Source organism: Henckelia pumila, chromosome 2 (assembly GCF_033568475.1).
Source record: "Henckelia pumila isolate YLH828 chromosome 2, ASM3356847v2, whole genome shotgun sequence".
Taxonomy (NCBI): domain Eukaryota; kingdom Viridiplantae; phylum Streptophyta; class Magnoliopsida; order Lamiales; family Gesneriaceae; genus Henckelia; species Henckelia pumila.
In genome coordinates, this window is record NC_133121.1 from 121,854,377 (window position 1) to 121,874,517 (window position 20,141).

At 37.9% G+C, this 20,141-nt stretch overlaps 1 protein-coding gene across 1 annotated transcript; it reads left to right on the forward strand.

Annotated features, from left to right (window-relative positions):
* The first annotated feature begins 3,438 nt into the window (after nucleotides 1–3,438).
* Nucleotides 3,439–18,081, forward strand: LOC140878304 (protein FAR1-RELATED SEQUENCE 5-like). Its single transcript, XM_073281904.1, has 5 exons — nucleotides 3,439–3,472; nucleotides 3,660–3,722; nucleotides 4,262–4,318; nucleotides 15,792–16,777; nucleotides 16,909–18,081. The coding sequence occupies exons 1-5, from the start codon at nucleotides 3,439–3,441 to the stop codon at nucleotides 18,079–18,081; spliced, it is 2,313 nt and encodes a 770-aa protein (XP_073138005.1).
* Nucleotides 18,082–20,141: the final 2,060 nt, after the last annotated feature.

Consider the following 20,141-nt stretch of genomic DNA (forward strand, 5'->3'; position numbering starts at 1 on the left):
TTATCTATTATTCTATTATTTAAATAAATATGTGAGTTCGTACAAAAGCGTCTTCCACAAATTTTGCAAATGTGTATAAACGAAAGATAAAGTCTTATTTTCTTGATAAACTTCTTGCATATATAGTTTCATTCGGATTCACATGTTCAAATTAATTTTTTGTGGAAAAAATCCATTTACTTCATCTATAGGAAAAAAACAAAAACAATACACATAGTTTTTCATTTTTAACATGATCATAATAATTGATTTTACAAAAACATCTCCCACAAATCTATCTTCTATTTAAATGTGTCAATAAATTTGTCCACTCCCCAATTGTGAATTTATCCTATTACCCTTATCTATTGGAAGCCACAGTCTCCCAAACGCTTTTCCACCCACTATTTCTTAGAAACAAAAAAACCCACACACGCAGACCCTTAACATTTCCTCTGCCAAAAAATGCACTCAAAGGACCACCTATGGCTTTGGAACCGATCTAACTCATACTTCTCCTCACTCTTGTCTCACGCCATCCAGGTAATTCCAAACCAATTTACTATTACGGCTTCCTAATTTCTCCCAACGACATATGGAACAGGGAGCCTCTTATATTTAAATTTAAATCCCTTAATAAACAAACGCAAAATGAATCTATCTTCTATTTAAACATGTTAATAAATTTGTTCACTCCCCAATTGTGAATTTACCCTATTACCCTTGATCTATTGGAAGCCACCGTCTCCGAAACGCTTTCTCACCCACTATTTCTTAGAAACAAAAAAAACCCACACACGCAGACCCTCAACATTTCCTCTGCCAAAAAATGCACTCACAGGACCACCTATGGCTTTGGAACCGATCTAACTCATACTTCTCCTCACTCTTGTCTCACACCATCCAGGTAATTCCAAACCAATTTACTATTACGGTTTCCTACTTTCTCCCAACGACATATGGAACAGGGAGCCTCTTATATTTAAATTTAAATCCCTTAATAAAAAAAACGCAAAGTGAAAAGATGTAGAGACAAATTCATGAGTTTCAATTTTATAATATCTTAATCTTAATCAATTAATATTTATATTAATAAATATTTTAGTTTCATTTGATTAATAATCAATTATGCTTCCATGAATTACGTGTTATTACATGTTTTGTAATTTAAGATTATTATGGCATATAAATTCAATATGTTTAAATGATTTATATGCATGTCGTTTATACTGAGTTTTATTCACACCGGAGTTATCTGACTGTTGTTTATTTGTATGTGTGCATTGCATCAGGTTGGGGCATGAGCGAGTCAGACATGGCTTGGATAGCTCGAGATTGAAAAATATAGAAGTGAAGACTCAGGTTAAGAAGTAGAGTTGCTTGCTTCTTTTGCTTATTTGTTCAGATTATTATTGAATGTGTTTAATAATTGAGATTAGCACCCGATGTCCCCACAACTACACTCATGGCGCCTAGTTTGAACATGACTTTATAGATGACCAGTTACCCAGTCATCGTACTTGCATGCATCATATTTGTATGTTTACTCATATTCACGTACTAGACGTTAGTCGCTCACGTTCTTGATATTATCTTGGACACCCCATTCGATGAGACATGTCTGAAGCGGGGCGGAACGGGTGGATTGAGACAGAGTTAGCTGCAGGTTCAGGAGCATAGAATTTTATACTACAATCTGTATATATTTTTGGGAAAAACATTTGGCTTGCTTTTACCGGTTGTATTCCGCCGGTTATCTTGTATATATTGGGTTTTTAGTTTTAGCAATAAACTCTGATCAGGTTTGAATTACTGCTAATTTTATGTTAAACCTAATTGCATGCTTAAGACTGCTAGTTAGTAGGTGATTCGTGCGGGTCACTACAAACAAGGATAACAATTTTAGCCACAAGTACGGGACTTGTGGGTGCTGTACTGGGGGAAAAAGGTTCAAGATTAAATTAAGATGTTTTAGTTATTTTATAATTTTTTTGTATATAAAAAATTACGATAAAATTTTAAATTATTAGAATTAGTTAGTATTTGAAAGAGGGCAAACACTTATATGCAACCGTTGCACGGGTAGTTTTCGTGTGACGGATCTTTGACCCGGATCCATCTACGTAATCGGACCCCCAGATTCTAATCCAATTTCTTAAGTTTATCGATCGCTCTGCTTACAAAAAGTGAGCGGCCAAATTCCAGCCATGCGTTCGATTTCACTCGCACACAAAATTGAAAAGAGAAACTCAATTTCTGCGTTCTATTTCAACAAATAATTCCAAGCCCATCTCGAAGAAGCACAACTCAGGTAATTGGTAATTATTTTTCAAGATTTGTAAAGTTTTTAGGCTTAGTCGATTGTTGATTTAATTTGTCTTCACGGTGCTTTCATGCCCTTGTTTTTAATTTATTTCTTTTTTTGGTGTATGGGATTCGATTTAGATTCTTTTTTGACCAAATTCCAGCCACGCGTTCGATTTCACTCGCACACAAAATTGAACAGAGAAACTCAATTTCTGCGTTCTATTTCAACAAATAATTCCAAGCACATCTCGAAGAAGCACAACTCAGGTAATTGGTAATTATTTTTCAAGATTTGTAAAGTTTTTAGGCTTAGTCGATTGTTGATTTAATTTGTTTTCACGTTGCTTTCATGCCCTTGTTTTTAATTTATTTCTTTTTTTTATTTCTTTTGATTCCTACATATTTGTATGCCTCATAGAAAGGATTGACAAATCATAAGCCTAGATAGGGAATGCTAATAATTGATAGCCGACTGTGTCAATGCTATCATCCCAATGTGTACATCTTAGTCTTCTTTATGTTGGTTGATGAAGAAAGGAAATTTTTTGACTTCTAATCCTCGTGCCTTTATTTACATCTGACGGCGATCCACCAAGAGTTTGAGGCGAGGCAGCGGGTGGGGCTGCTGCTCGAGATGTTTTCAAGGATCCAGACCTTGATCAGTTTATGGTATTCATCCTTGCTTTATTTATAATATCGTGTGAACTTAGTTTTCCTAGCTAATCTCTTTCTTGTTACTAAAATATTTTGAATTTAGGTTTAATGGGTCATTATTTTATTTTCATACATATTGTTTCATTGGATCTGACATTATGAAATAAAGTAGTATTTTTTGTGTTGCAATACAGGAACTCTTGAAATACGCAACCTTCTTAGCTTCTTAACTGTTTCAGATTTTTCTACAGATTCTTCAAGCTAGTGTTTGCTGCTGCTTGAGTTTGAGGACTTATCATAAGGCATTTGTGCTTTAGCACACAGAATAGGTGACTTGCATGCACTAGTATTTAGTTGCTTGTTAAAAAGTTAACAAGCAAACGATCAAATATTTAGTATTTGAACTGATTGATTGTTTATTTGGCATTAGAAAGGGCTAGATCTTCTCATTGGCTGTCATACTTTTTCTTGTTTGTTGTTGGATAATTAAAATCAGATATGGATAATGAAGCTGAAACTCATATTCAGAAAGGTAAATTTTTTCATTTTAACGAACTCTTTAACTTTTGAAGTACAAATGTTTTTGTTCATATAAAAATGTATTACTTTCATTTGTTACATACAAAATGATTAATTTTTCCAGAACTTCATTTCATCTTAGTTTTCACACACATTGCACAAAAAGTTTTACCTTTTATATTATATTTTTTACATTGTAGGTCAAAATTTTACTTCTATTGTCGTCGTTCTTGGCGATGAAGATGATACAGTCATAAACCAAGGTAAGGTTGACATAACTTATGAATTGTATATATATAGATGCTTAAAAAATGTATATATATGAATGCTCAATATGCTTGAATAGTCGAGAGAATTCCAAGATAATATGTTTTGGAACCCAAATAATGATTAATGTATATGTTAGTAATTTGAACAAGTGGTAATCAAGCTGTGAATTTTTAGGCAACATAGATGCCCTTATTTTGTCTAACTAACACAAATATATATTTTGAATTATCATCTTTGAATTTCTTGTAAAACTGCTCTGATTTTAATTTTGAAAAAAAAACCTCCCGCATTTTCAAAAATCTGAGTTTTTGCATCCAAAAATCTGAGTTTTTTGTACAAAGTACTAAGAGTTGGATAATATGCGGTGAGAGGAACTAGTTAACTTAGTCTTTATGTTGATTTCAACAAATATATAGATAGTAGGTAGTTGGTTTCATCAACATAAAAATCTGAAACAGTAAACGATACAAAAGATTTTCATTTTAGTTGTTTCTTGTAATAATATTTGACATATCTCCTGAATTTATTATAGATGAAGAAGTTGATCTGGCAGCTAATAGTGAACAAAATATGGTACCATCTAGTGAAGGTAACTGTTGAATCCGATATTTTGGTGATAACAAACAACAACTCATTGTATAGGAATGTGCTGCCAACCATTGTATTTCAGGAATCTACTACAACTTCTACCGGAAGCTTGTCAACCGCCTTTGCTCTCGACCGGCTGAAGTCACAAGCCTATCGACTGGCTATCAAAACCAGCAGAGGATAAATCCTTCTACCGGAAGCTTGTCAACCGCCTTTGCTCTCGACCGGCTGAAGTCACAAGCCTATCGACTGGCTATCAAAACCAGCAGAGGATAAATCTATCTACCGGAAGCTTGTCAACCGCCTTTGCTCTCGACCGGCTGAAGTCACAAGCCTATCGACTGGTTATTCAAACCAGCAGAGGACAAATATCTCTACAGGTAGAATGCCAATTGCTTATCAGGATATCTCAAGACAAGTACCTGTGACAAGATGTTCCTTGCAAAGATCTTTTTATCAGAAGATTTGTTGACTCCTGCAATCGAGACAACAGGTTGCACCAAAATGGCAAAAACACAGAATGACTACAGATAAAGCATTCGACCGTTTATTCCAGTTTTGGACCCTGGAAGTTGTCTGCAGTGTACGATCTTCATGCAGAATCATCAATGCATTTATGAGCATTAAATGTGCATTCAATGCAGCATCAGAACGTTCAAAATAAAGACGTTGATGATTGACCTATATAAAGGGAAGATTGCTCAAGAAACAAAAATGGACAACGGTGAGAGACAAGCAATTCAGAAAAAAATCTCAATCAACTCAATCACTTGAATAATATCAGAAGTCCTGATCTGATATACTTGAGCACACTTACAAGATCATTCATTTTTGCTGCTCAAATAAACCCTCGCCTACAGTTCACATATCTGATCGTCAAGGATCATCCTAGGGTTTCCAAGCCTATCGACCGCTCTGCAGTTTGAGAAGCTCAATTCAACTATACTCATTGTTGAAGAGACTTGAAGCTACTCTGAAAGCTTCCACCAGTCTGATAAGAACTGAGAATCTTATCTGTGTAAATCTAGGAGTTTTGGATTAGGCATTGGATAAGTCCTAAGTCTGAAGTGGGTGTATTGCAAGACGTTGTAATAACCAAAGTCTTCTAGTGAATTCCTTCCTAAGTGGAAGAAGGGGAGACGTAGAAGGATTAAGCCTTCGAACTTCCATAAATCGTGCCTTAGTCTTTACTGCTATTTATCTTAAATTCTGCTCATACATTGTATTATAAACTTTGCATCACTAAAACCTCTGAACTATTTCCGCAACTTTTTTTTTGTTGTTCAAACCGTTTTAGAAGTTGAGAAAACAGATTAAGTGAACTAAACTTCACTTGATCATTTTGTAAAAGAAGAAAATAAGTTTCAGAGTGTATTCACCCCCCCCTCTACCCTCTGAACCGATCCCAACAAGTGGTATCAGAGCGGGTTCCTTTCTCAACTGCTGATCTGAAGTTTTAAAATCATGACTTCTTTCAACAGAATTCCTATGTTTTCTAAAGAAGAGTATGATGATTGGAAAATTCGCATGCAGGCACATCTTGCAGCACAGGATGATGACATGCTATATGTCATAACAGACGGTCCTATCAAAATTATGAAGGTCAACCCAGCTCTAGCCGATGGTGCAGGACAAATGATTGAGAAACCAAGAGCTGAGTGGACCATTGAGGACAAAAAGAAGGCCAATCTTGACAATGTGGCACGGGACATCCTATACAAAACATTGGATAAGAATATGTTCAGCAAAATCAAGTCATGTTCCACAGCTAAGGAGATTTGGGAGAAGCTCACTCAGCTATGTGAAGGGAATGACCAGACAAAGGAAAACAAGCTCACTTTGGCCATTCAAAAATATGATAACGCCAAAATGAAGCCAGGGGAAACCATGGCTGAATTTGATGAACGGTTCAGTAGTATCATCTGTGATCTTATTGCTTTAGGTAAAACTTATACTAATCGTGAAATTACTGTGAAGGTTATGAGAGCTTTACCCAAAGAATGGGAGATCAAGACAGTGGCCATGAGAGAGTCAAAAGACTTAAGCAAGGTTGAACTGCATGATCTCTTTGCAGATCTCAAAGCCTACGAGTTCGAGCTCAACATGAGGATAGAAGATGAACCATCTACCTCTCAACCAACCAAGGCCTTAACCTCAACCGTGATATGTCCACCGGTCGAGGAAGCTCCAAAGAGATCAGCTGAGCAAATCAGCAATGAAGCCATGACACTCTTTGTCAAGAAATTTGGTAGATTTATGCGTAAAAACAATTCTAAATTTAAAAATTATCATAAATCGGACCATACAAAGGATGGTCCTACTTGTTTTAACTGTGGCAAGTCAGGCCACTTCATTGCAGAATGCACCAAGCCTAAGAGCAATGATCAGAAGCAATTCTCCGAAAGAAGAAGGGGTAAGGAGGATAAAAGGACGTTTAGAAAAGGAAGAGACCAAAGGGTTCTAGTAGCAGACGAAAGCAAAAGCAAGTGGGCTGAGTCTGACTCTGACAACTCCAATACCGGAAGCTCTTCAGATGACAGCGATGATGAAAAAGTGGAATGCCTTATGGCCGACATCGAAGAAGAAGCTGAGGAGGTATTTGACTTTGGCTCACCTGAATTTACTCACAGTGATTTAGTTACTGCTTTACACGAAATGGCTAATGAATACAAAGCATTATCCAAGGAGTTCGAGGAAGTAAAGGCAGAAAGAGCTGACCTAAAAGATAAGTCAAGCGAATCAAGCTGCATGCAGCAAAAAGAGCTTGATGGTCTTAAGGTCAAGCTAAGTCTGCTGGCTACTGAGAATGACACCTTGAAAAGAGTATTCCAAGCTACCTTGATTGAGAATAAAAAACTACTTGAAACCATTAAGGCTTGGAATAAATCTTCTGTAACCATTGACAAGATTCAAGAAATCCAAAGACCGGCACATGATAAAACCGGTCTAGGGTTTGGAACAAATGAACAGTCTATGGAATCCTGTATTCAGTCAAGCCTGGTCAAAGGCAATCTTAACAAAATAAGATTTGTCAGGTCCAGCACGATATATGAACACGATAAGTGCAGCTTTGACAAAAATCAGAAAGTATCTAACGAACGAAGCTCTAAGCATAGAGGGCTGGGATATGTGGATCCCCAGATCTCTAATCAAAGAGGAACTTGGATCAAACCAAAACCTAATGAAAGAAGAAAGGGAAACCAATCTAATTTCAAAAGGCCATGGAATGAGTCTAACTACTCTAAGAAAAGATGGTCAAAGGAGAAGCCTTACCAGTATTTTAATTGCAGGCCAGTTCAAAAGAGGTACAGGCTAACTGATGAAAATCAAAAAGGCAAGCAGCACACAACAACCTCACAAGCACACACATTTACTGCCTATCGACCGCACAGATTTCTGGACACACACACGGGCAAACCTGTAAGGGTGTTCCAGGTATGGGTCCCAAAAGGGCTAATCCGACCTGGACCCTACTAGATATGGGTACCAAAAGTTCTTCACTCTTTGCAGGTACTAAAAGTCCAAACGGGTGAGAAAACCACTTCTATCAAGGACACTACCTGGTATTTAGATAGCGGTTGCTCACGACACATGACAGGGAATCCAGAACTTCTAACAGAAGTGGTGTTGTGCAAAGGACCAAAGATCAGCTTTGGAGACAACTCCAAAGGTAAAACCGTGGGTAAGGGTAAGATTATCCATGGTAACATCATTATTAAAGATGTGTTACTTGTTGACAAACTATGCTATAATTTGATAAGTATTAGTCAACTATGTGACAATGATCATTCGGTCGAGTTTCACAAACACACTTGCCTCATAAAAAATGACAAAGGTGAGACTCTTATGACCGGTGTACGAGACCTAAACACCTACAAGGTAAACTGGTCTTGCTCATATATTTCTTCACCTACTTGTCTTACTGCTCATCATGATAAACATTGGTTGTGGCATAAGCGATTAAATCATCTAAATTTTAAGTCCATTTCTAACTTGAGGAAGCATGATTTGGTTTCTGGTCTGCCTGAAGGAGTTTTTATAAAAGATAAAGTTTGTCCTGCTTGTCAACTAGGAAAGCAGGTGAGAGCAACTTTTAAAAATAAAGGGTGTATGTCTTCTTCCAAATGCTTAGATTTACTTCACATGGACCTATTTGGCCCTATACCAGTAAGAAGCATAGGGGGAATGAGATATTCTCTTGTTATTATAGATGACTTTTCTCGATTTACTTGGGTCATCTTTCTCTCTTCAAAAGATCAAACTGCATCTCACTTGATTAAGCTTTTTAAACGATTGCAAAATGAACAATCTACTGTGATAGATAGAATCAGGAGTGATAGAGGGACTGAATTTTTAAACACCACTCTTATGACTTATCTAGATGATCAGGGAATCAAGCATGAGCTGTCAGCTGCTAGATCCCCACAGCAAAATGGGGTGGCTGAAAGAAGGAACCGTTCTTTAAAAGAAGCAGCCAGAACTATGATTGCTGATTCAAATGTTTCTCAAAGGCTTTGGGCAGAAGCAGTTAACACAGCTTGCTATACTCAAAACAGATCTATGATTAATAAACGATTTAACAAAACTCCATATGAGATCTGGAATGGCACAAAACCTGATATTTCATACTTCAAAATTTTTGGGTGCAAATGCTTTATCCACAACAATGGCAAAAACCATTTGACAGCCTTCGATGCTAAAGCAGACGAAGGAACTTTTATTGGTTACTCAGCCGTTAGCAGAGCTTATCGAGTGTTCAATCAAAGATCACTAACGGTCGAGGAAACCATTCATGTTGTTTTTGATAAATCTACTCTTTGTACAGAACAAACTCAAGGGAGCATAAATGATCTGAGTCATAGACTGGAAAACACAAATCTACAGGAAGAGAGTGACAGTGATCTATATCCTCCAAAGAAGGATGATCCAGTTCCCTCTACCGGGTGTGATCAAACAAGGCCAGAAGTGGATCCACCGGTTGATAACAATCCTCTAGCCAATGATGATCCAGTAAACGAGGACGTTCATCAACCAATTGATGACAACCCTTTAGGGAATTATTTTAGGTGGAACAAAGATCATCCACCTGGGTTGGTCATAGGTGACCCTTCTGCTCCTCGAAAAACACGTGGTCAAATGATTAATGAATTCTTGCACGCAGCTTTCATATCTCAGGTAGAGCCCAAGAAAATAGATGAAGCTCTATCAGATGCCAGCTGGATTGAAGCTATGCAAGAAGAGTTGAATCAATTCACCCACAACAATGTTTGGCATCTAGTTCCTCGACCGAAAAATCAAAATGTGATTGGAACTAGATGGGTGTTTCGTAACAAGCTCGATGAACATGGCACTGTTGTGCGTAACAAAGCTCGACTTGTTGCTCAAGGATTCAGACAAGAAGAAGGCATAGACTTTGAGGAATCCTTCGCGCCAGTTGCAAGACTAGAAGCAATCCGCATCTTTCTTGCTTATGCAGCCTTCAAGAATTTTAAAGTTTATCAAATGGATGTGAAGTCTGCATTCCTCAATGGTCTACTTAAAGAAGAGGTGTACGTTGAACAACCACCAGGTTTTGTCAATCCTACTCATCCTCAATATATCTATAAACTTGACAAAGCTCTCTATGGATTAAAACAAGCACCGCGTGCTTGGTATGACACATTACTAAAATTTTTACTGGAACATGATTTCCAAATTGGAACGGTCGATAAGACCCTGTTTAAATTTGTAAAAGGTGATCATGTGTTACTAGTACAAATTTATGTTGATGACATTATATTTGGGTCAACTAACCCCAAGTTGTGCTCAAAGTTCTCTAAGCTGATGCAGGAGAAGTTTGAAATGAGCATGATGGGCGAGCTAAACTTCTTTCTTGGACTTCAAGTGAAGCAACTTGAAACTGGAATATTCATCAATCAGTCCAAGTATGCCAAGGAATTGGTAAAGAAGTTTGGAATGGAACAATGCTCAACTGTATCTACCCCCATGAGTACATCAATTAAGCTTGATAAAGATGAAGGGGGAATTCCGGTCGAGGTAACCATGTATCGAGGCCTTATTGGCTCACTGCTCTATTTGACTGCCAGTCGACCGGATATCATGTATTCAGTTTGTTTATGTGCTAGATTTCAAGCTGCACCTAAGCAATCTCACTTCATTGCTACCAAACGAATACTTAAATATATTAAAGGAACTACTAATGTGGGTCTTTGGTATCCCAAAGATTCAAATCTCAATATTATTGGCTATTCAGATGCAGATTATGCAGGTTGTAGAATTGATCGCAAAAGTACAAGTGGCACATGTCAATTCCTTGGAGATAGACTAATCTCGTGGTCAAGTAAGAAGCAGACATCAATTGCTACCTCGACCGCCGAAGCAGAATACCTTGCTGCTGGCAGCTGTTGTGCTCAAATACTCTGGATTCAACAGCAGCTTAATGATTATGGAATCCGGTCGAGTGAAGCTCCAATCTACTGTGACAATACAAGTGCCATAGCCATCACTCACAATCCAGTGATGCACTCTAGGACAAAGCACATTGATGTCAGGCATCACTTTATCCGAGATCATGTCTTAAAGAAGGAAATCAGGCTGGAATACATCTCTACCGATCAGCAAGCAGCAGACATATTCACCAAGCCTCTACCGGACGCTAAGTTTTCATATTTTCGAAATATTCTTGGCGTAGTAGATCTGAGTTAGTATGCATGTTTTTAGGGGGAATGATTGCCATTATGCCATTAAAAGCTTAGCTATTACATTGCCATAAATATTGGCATATCATCCGCCTTTAACCAGTCTCTGACAGGCTTCGTACTAGCAGCCTTGTGCTTTGAACCAGATGATATTAATTGGGCGCGGTGATTATATTCTTCAAAACTTTTTGAATTTCAAAAATACTTTTCATGACGTCACCCTATGGCCCATAGATTCCTATATATACTGCTTTATACTCGTATATCAATCTTTCACCTTTGCTAAAAGCTTTCATATTGTATTAAACGTATCATCGAATTACTCTCTAGATTTTGCTTACTCTCTGCTCGAGTTCTTATCTACAGCTATCATGTCGATCCAGAAGACTTGCCTCGCAATCAACTTTGATTCCGTTGTTAAGGCAAACAACGCAGGAATATCTGAGGTCTTCACCATGCTTGAAGCCTCTGGACTGAAGAAATTTCTGGAATGCAGCGCCATCTGCGATTTGCCTGTTTTGAAGGAGTTCTTCGCAACCGCTCAAATCGAGCATGGGACTATCAAATGCTTGATCAAGACAGAGGCCTACTCCTTCAATCAGAAGTTCTTCGCCAGCACATTTGATCTGCCCTCCAGGGGTTTGACAAAATGCACGGATCTTCCAGATGGTAACTGCTCTTATTGGTTGAAGGAGTTCTCAACTACTGATGCTCCGATCAAACTGCCGGCCCAGAAGACATCTCTCAAAGCTCCATTCAGGCTACTGACTAATATCGTGGCCAAGAATCTTCTGGCCAAGGCTGGATCTTACGACAAAGTGACGCTGGAGAAATTTCAATACATGGCTTGTATTGCCTCCAAGATCAACATAAACTGGTCAGACATTCTGTTCAATATTCTATGTGAAATGATCAGGGGCAAAGGGCAATCCGAGGGATTTGCTTTGCAAATCTGCCATATCTTGGGCGTCCTTGGAGTGGACTTTTCCAAGACTGAGCCTCTGCATCCCACCAAATGGCTCAACAAGTCTACGATTCTCAAATTTCTGAACAAGAAAGAGACTGCGGTCGACACCTTGCCCTCGACCGCAAAGGTTATTGCTATCCCTCAACCGCTTTCAACGGTTCCGGTCGTGGCCAAACCAGTCTATACCAAGAAGTCTGCCAAGCGCCAACTGATCATCGAATCTGACTCTGAAGACGAATCACGTGAGAATGTTCCACTGATTCAAGCTTTCAGCAAGTCATCTCCTTCGGTCTCCAAAGCAGCTGTGTCATCCACGCCTGCAGGCGAGAAGAAGAGGCAGCACAAGAAGTTAAAGTCTCTTTCTGGACTTGCTCCTACCCTGCCAACGGTCGAGACTACTACCGCTGTTGCTTCTACTGCTCCTCAGGGTGTGATAATCCGAGAAGGTGCCTCATCAGCTCCTAAGGTCACTCTAGCTGATCCCAAAGACAAAGGGAAAGGTGTGATGATCTACACACCCAAGGCTCAACCAGCAGCTACGGTAGAACTCAATTTGATCATCTCTCACGTGCTCCGTACTGTCAAGCGTCATCTACAACGTTTTGACAGATGGCATCACTCCCGCACTCACTTGACACTCGCTCAAATATTTCCTAAATGGAAATCTCTAAACGTCATTGAGCAGAAGATGCTTCTATTTGCTGATACTGAAGATATCGTGGAGGCTCTGGGAAGAAGACAGCTCATAGACTTGAAGCTTCGAGGAAGCCTGCTATCTCTGCTAATTAATGAGCGTGTCAAGAATTTCAAATCCAAGAGTCCTACCGCTGCCGATGACTTTGTGATTTTGACTGGACTACAGGATAGTCTACGTCAAATCACTCAACTACTTCAGCACTTCCAAGCTCTCAACAATGTCAAAACACCAGCTTCAGCAGCCTGTTTACAAGCTTATGTGCTGGAAGCACAAGTGATGATGAAGACCTTTCTCACTCAAGATCAGGGTGAAGAAGACGTCTATGCTCTCCCTTCTTTAGATGGGATTCTGACCGATCTCATCACTGCTGACCTCTTTCAATCATCTGCTCTAAAATCGAGTGTGGCAGCATCTTCATCAGTCGACCCCTCCTCAACCGCAGTCCAAGCAGTCACTCAACCGGAAGCAGTTGTAATTGCTCACTCCTCTCCAGTGACGACCGCTCACACCTCTCCCAGTCGTCCACAAGATGTTTTAGAAATGGTAGCACAAGAGATACCTGTCACCTCTGTGACAGAGGCTCCTTGCAGTAGTGAAGCAATAGTGCCCCCAACGGAGATATCAAGCACTATTGTATCACCTGCATCTCCAGAACAGCAAGTGACTGATGCTGATCCAGCACTTCAACCGTCTCCATCTACTGAAAAGTTTATGGAAGATCTCATTATGGATAAACTAAGTGCTGATCCTGATACTCCACCGACCATATTGGCTGCAGTCGAAACTATTACATCTCCAACTGTACCATTATTGGAAGGTCCATCGGGTAGCTCTCCAGCCAGTTCACCCGCACCACATCATCGTGAGTCTAGCCCGGTTTCACCAAGAAATGACCCACAAGGGCAAATGCTTCAGACTGATGATTCTTTAATTGAAGCCATGGCCGCAGCTCTAGATCATACCTTGATAAATCGGCTTCATGAGCTCATGCAAACGGTTAGGTCCTTCTCTCAAGACATAACAAACTCATCCTTATCGGTCGATAATTCACGCCAGACGATGATTCGGCATTTCGAGACCGTATCTCGAGACCTTGCTCGTCTGTCCATAGAGATCACTAATCATCATCGCACTCAAATCAACACGCTCTCTACCGTCTCCGAACAAGTTATCCGATCCGAAAACCGCCTTCATAAGCAGTTGAATGATCGGATGGACACTATGCAAGCCACTCTACTTGCTCAAATCGATGCAAAAATAGACACTATGCAAGCCTGCCTTGGCACTCAACTCACTGAGGTCATCCTTCGACTCAACCAAGGTGATGCCAAAAAGGGGGAAGAAGAGCAACGTAGAGCAGCAGAGGCAAGAAGACGTGAAGAAGAGTCCAGAAGAAAAGAAGAAGCCGACAGAAGAAGAAGAGAAGGCGATAGGTCAGGAGGAGCCAGTTGGTTCAAAAGATGAACAACTTATCTCTTCTTTACTTATCGCAGCTGCATTTTTTTTTTTCTGTAGGTGTAATAAAAATGCCTATTGTACTTAATGAAATTCATTCTCTCAATGAAGTTCATTTTAATGCTCTCATATTGTTCTTGGAGCACTTAAGTTTTGTCATCACCAAAAAGGGGGAAATTGTTGAATCCGATATTTTGGTGATAACAAACAACAACTCATTGTATAGGAATGTGCTGCCAACCATTGTATTTCAGGAATCTACTACAACTTCTACCGGAAGCTTGTCAACCGCCTTTGCTCTCGACCGGCTGAAGTCACAAGCCTATCGACTGGCTATCAAAACCAGCAGAGGATAAATCCTTCTACCGGAAGCTTGTCAACCGCCTTTGCTCTCGACCGGCTGAAGTCACAAGCCTATCGACTGGCTATCAAAACCAGCAGAGGATAAATCTATCTACCGGAAGCTTGTCAACTGCCTTTGCTCTCGACCGGCTGAAGTCACAAGCCTATCGACTGGTTATTCAAACCAGCAGAGGACAAATATCTCTACAGGTAGAATGCCAATTGCTTATCAGGATATCTCAAGACAAGTACCTGTGACAAGATGTTCCTTGCAAAGATCTTTTTATCAGAAGATTTGTTGACTCCTGCAATCGAGACAACAGGTTGCACCAAAATGGCAAAAACACAGAATGACTACAGATAAAGCATTCGACCGTTTATTCCAGTTTTGGACCCTGGAAGTTGTCTGCAGTGTACGATCTTCATGCAGAATCATCAATGCATTTATGAGCATTAAATGTGCATTCAATGCAGCATCAGAACGTTCAAAATAAAGACGTTGATGATTGACCTATATAAAGGGAAGATTGCTCAAGAAACAAAAATGGACAACGGTGAGAGACAAGCAATTCAGAAAAAAATCTCAATCAACTCAATCACTTGAATAATATCAGAAGTCCTGATCTGATATACTTGAGCACACTTACAAGATCATTCATTTTTGCTGCTCAAATAAACCCTCGCCTACAGTTCACATATCTGATCGTCAAGGATCATCCTAGGGTTTCCAAGCCTCTCGACCGCTCTGCAGTTTGAGAAGCTCAATTCAACTATACTCATTGTTGAAGAGACTTGAAGCTACTCTGAAAGCTTCCACCAGTCTGATAAGAACTGAGAATCTTATCTGTGTAAATCTAGGAGTTTCGGATTAGGCATTGGATAAGTCCTAAGTCTGAAGTGGGTGTATTGCAAGACGTTGTAATAACCAAAGTCTTCTAGTGAATTCCTTCCTAAGTGGAAGAAGGGGAGACGTAGAAGGATTAAGCCTTCGAACTTCCATAAATCGTGCCTTAGTCTTTACTGCTATTTATCTTAAATTCTGCTCATACATTGTATTATAAACTTTGCATCACTAAAACCTCTGAACTATTTCCGCAACTTTTTTTTTGTTGTTCAAACCGTTTTAGAAGTTGAGAAAACAGATTAAGTGAACTAAACTTCACTTGATCATTTTGTAAAAGAAGAAAATAAGTTTCAGAGTGTATTCACCCCCCCCCCCCCTCTACCCTCTGAACCGATCCCAACAGTAACATTTATAAAACTAATGAGAAATATTTGGTTTTGTTGAAAACGTATTTTTTTTTATTTATGCTAGATATATTTTCTGAAATGATTACAGTTGACAACATATGTTCTGTTGACATAACCGGATCTCTGATTGGTTTGACGAGAAAAACAATTGATGATATGTATCAATTGTACTCTAACCATGCAAGGGCTATTGGTTTTAGTGTTCGCAAGTCAACTAGTAGGTACTCTAGCTATCCAGATGTTGTGGTAGAGAAATATTTTGTCTGTTCTTGTTCTGGATCGAAGAAAATAGAAACTTTAAATCCAGACTCAATTGGTGGATCAGTGGTAAAGAGAGGACAAAGATCTTGTTTGACACGAACAGAATGTAAAGCTTCATTGAGGGTTAAATTGAATGGCGTAGGCCTTTATGAAGTTGTGTCGCATGTGAATATACATAATCATGCATTAACTAGGAAAGAGTGGAGTCACCATCATCGTTCAGAGAGGAGAATTTCAAATGCGAAGGGTAAAGCAATTGAAGATATGCTGTCTTCTGGGATGAGAGCTACTGATTCTTATCGTTATATGGTACATGAAGTTGGGGGAGAGGAAAATGTTGGTCATACTTTGACGGATCACTTGAATTTTGTTAACCGTTGGAAAATGAATGCAATAGAAGGAGGGGATGCACAGAAAGTAATTGAAATGTTACAGCAAGAAGATGCTGAACAGAAAGACTTTTTTTTCAGAGTTAAATTAGATGATGATGGGAGATTGTGTAATCTATTTTGGAGGGACTCGATGATGAAGGAGGATTATGACATATTTGGTGATATCATGGTTTTTGACACAACTTATCGCACTAATAAGTACAATTTGATTTGTGCTCCTTTTGTGGGTGTCAATCATCATTGGAAAAATGTGATGTTTGGTTGTGCATTTTTAGCTGACGAGAAGGTTGAATCATTCCAATGGCTCTTTGAAGTTTTTAAGAAATCGATGGCAGGGAAATGCCCTGTCAGTTTGTTCACTGATCAAGATCAAGCAATTTCAAATGCAATAGAAAAGGTATACAAATTTTGAAATATATATATAATTGTTGAAGTGTATTTTTTTTTTCAATTTTCTTGTTTTCCAAGTATTCACTTTATAGATAACGACTTATGTTAATTTAATAAGTATTTCTTATTTTGATGTAGGTTTTCCCGGAAACAAGACATAGGCTATGCCTTTGGCACCTTTATCAAAATGCTGTCAGTAGGTTTGCAAAGTTGAAAAGTGAAAATTCTTTTAAAGATGCTTTTAAGAAATGCTTGTCAGGTTGTGTTGATGAAACTGAATTTGAAAGCTGTTGGAGATCTATGATTTCAGAGTATAAACTAGAGAATCATCCTTGGTTTAATCGTTTGTATGGATTAAAGGAAAAATGGTGTACTGGATTGAGCAAGGATTTTTTCTCTGCTGGAATTCTATCTTCCCAAAGAAGTGAAAGCACTAACCATGCCATTGGGTTCAGTGCAAAGAAAAACACAAGCTTGACTGAATTTTATGGTATTTTCAAGGAAACGTTAAAGCACTGGAGAAGCAAAGAACAAAAAGATGAATTCCAATGTTCAAGATCAATGCCTGAATCAGCCCTACCATTGACTGGGATTTTGAAGCATGCTTTTGAGGTATACACATTGACAATTTTTAGATATTTTGAGGCTGAATTTTTTAAATCAATCTCGAGTTCTTCTATTATTGTTCTACTTGAAGACAGAATGATGGTTTATGATGTTTCATCATACGACAATGCCGGGTTGTCTCATCGTGTCATATTTGATTGTTTTAGTAATCTAATCACGTGCTCTTGCAAGAAGTTCGAAGAGTGTGGCTTTTTGTGCTATCATTGCTTAAGGGTCCTTCATATAAATTCGATATTTACCATACCAGAGTATTATATTAAGAAAAGATGGACAAAGTTTGCTAAATCAGAAATTTGGGACAAGTTCAGTAGTACAACTGGGAGGTTAGAGAAGGTTGATGATTGCTTCCTTTGGCGTCATGAAATGACACGCAAGTTTTATAATTTGGTGTTGCAATGTCAAGAAAATGAGGAGGCACGGATGATTGTTGAAGAAGGATATAATAGAGATTCACAAGCTGTTAATACGTTGATTACTACATTGACTTCTACAGAGCAATCAGATACTTCCATTTATTTAAATTCTTCTCATATTGTTCAAGATCCTACTCGTTCTGTTACAAAAGGAAGAAGTCAAAGGATAAAAGGACACTTTCAAAAAAACAAGAAGAAGAAAACTGTTGCATCAAATTCAATTACAGCAAAGGAATTTGGTTCCAAGACTCCAAATATTCGTTTATTATAGTGAGATTTTTATTTTTTATTTACTTTCATAGATATTATGAATTTTTTTTTTGGATTGTGAATGTTAATTTTTCTTTATCAATATTGCAGGGAGTATGAGAAGTTCTTGAGATTTGTCAACTAAGAGGTGATTATTCCATTGATTTTTGCATGTGGACTCTTTATATATTCTGCTTTCTTTTGTCTAATGTTACAACACCTTTGGATGTTCTTGTAGTTGAAATGTCTTCTCTGGTTTTATCTTTATGTTTACAATAAATTGATATGATGCTTAAAATTTGGATCTTGTGCAAAAATTCAAATTTTTGATGTGTTCACCTTTTACTGGTGGTTCAACCCCCTGTTCTCTCAAAACCTGACTGCTCTCCATTACCAGATTTTTGAGGTTGATCAGCCTGCTCTTTGATATATAGCTCTGCTTCCCTTACATTGTAAGATATCGGTTTGTTAGAACCCAAATGATGGTTCAATTAAGAAAATTAATAGTTATATTTTTTGAATATTGAACTCTCATCTCTTCATGCATCTCATTTTTGTACATGAACTATAATTGGGTGCTTGGTGACTCTACCACTACATTCTTTGTATTTGTTTTTCACTATTTATTTCTTACAAGTTTCAGCACAAGAAACGCGCTAGTAAGAGTCCAAAAGTATGCAGTCCAAACAAGAGCCCCCATCAAGAGTCATAGCAGTACAAGCTAATATAATTGGTTCCAGAAGTGCAGCTAAATTGATACAGTGTATTCATTGGAGAACTAAATAGATAGATTATGTCAACTGATATATCATGTGGCAAATTGGAGTCTTCTTTCGAGTTTTTGCTAATGAGATCGTTTTAGCATTTAGTTAGACTGGATGAAGAAAGAAATATATTAAATCCCTTGACATATATTTTTGGCTATTTTCCGTGATTTTAAGGATTGTTTGTGTGCATATATATGGTCATTACTTAACTTCCACAAAATTATGTATTCCCAGAACTCTCTCTAGCATTTTTCTGTCAAACAATTAAAGGGAGAATTATAACTAAATAACTAATACATTTTATTTAAAAACTAATACTTTTGACTAAATAACTAATACTTTTTTTATATAAAAAATAAAAAATTTAAATAATTCTTAAGAGAACTTTACAATTTAAGAACTGGGACCATATTACAATGCAACATATAGTTTTGAATAAAATCGATACATGCATGTAAAATCACCCTTTGTCAAATTTGGTATGATATGTCAAAATCTCTCTTTAAAAAGGCAAACTAATACTTTTTTACTACTAACGTAATACATTTGGCAAGAAAAGTAATACTTGTTTGAATGAAAAGAAAAACACATTTGAATTAAAATCAAAGTTTGAGTACTAAAATACTTCAAACACAAGAATTGCATCAACCGCTTTGCGTTACACCAAGTCTTCGAGTTTAACATGGCAAATATTGGCGCCAACTCTTTCTAAAATAGGCTTCCCAAAGTTCATTAATACATTTAGACGATGATGATCAAAAGGCATAATGAGAAAATGTAACGATAATTTGATAAACATGATTTTCAAGTACCAAGTACGGTTTTTCAGAAATAACATAGCAAACAATAAGTTCAAAAAATAGAATTTAATTGGGCACTGAGCTCCGTAAAAAGATACTCGTTTTTTTCAAAAAATTTTAATCTCAAACATATGGTGTTTGGATAGAAACACGACATACTTTTCACTGTAACCTAAACTCTGAACAATAAAATTGGAAAGACAATTAGAAGATCAGGCTGTCATTACATAGCAACACTTGGAAAGAGTTGCTATACAAAGCTTACAAGATAGACTTAAATTAATTATCATTCGCTGTTAAATTCGACATAAATCTAAAGTTTTGGAAATGAAATCTGTTCCACAAGGAAGGAGCTTAATCAAAATATTCATGAAAACAAATAACTCCATTAATTCTAGAGGGAATTTTCTTTATATGGCTCCGGTTTATGGAAGAACAAACAACACTAGTACTAGTGCCTCCCAGTCCCAGATGATGAGTAGTAGCAGTAGCTTTCATCTTCAATCATACGATCT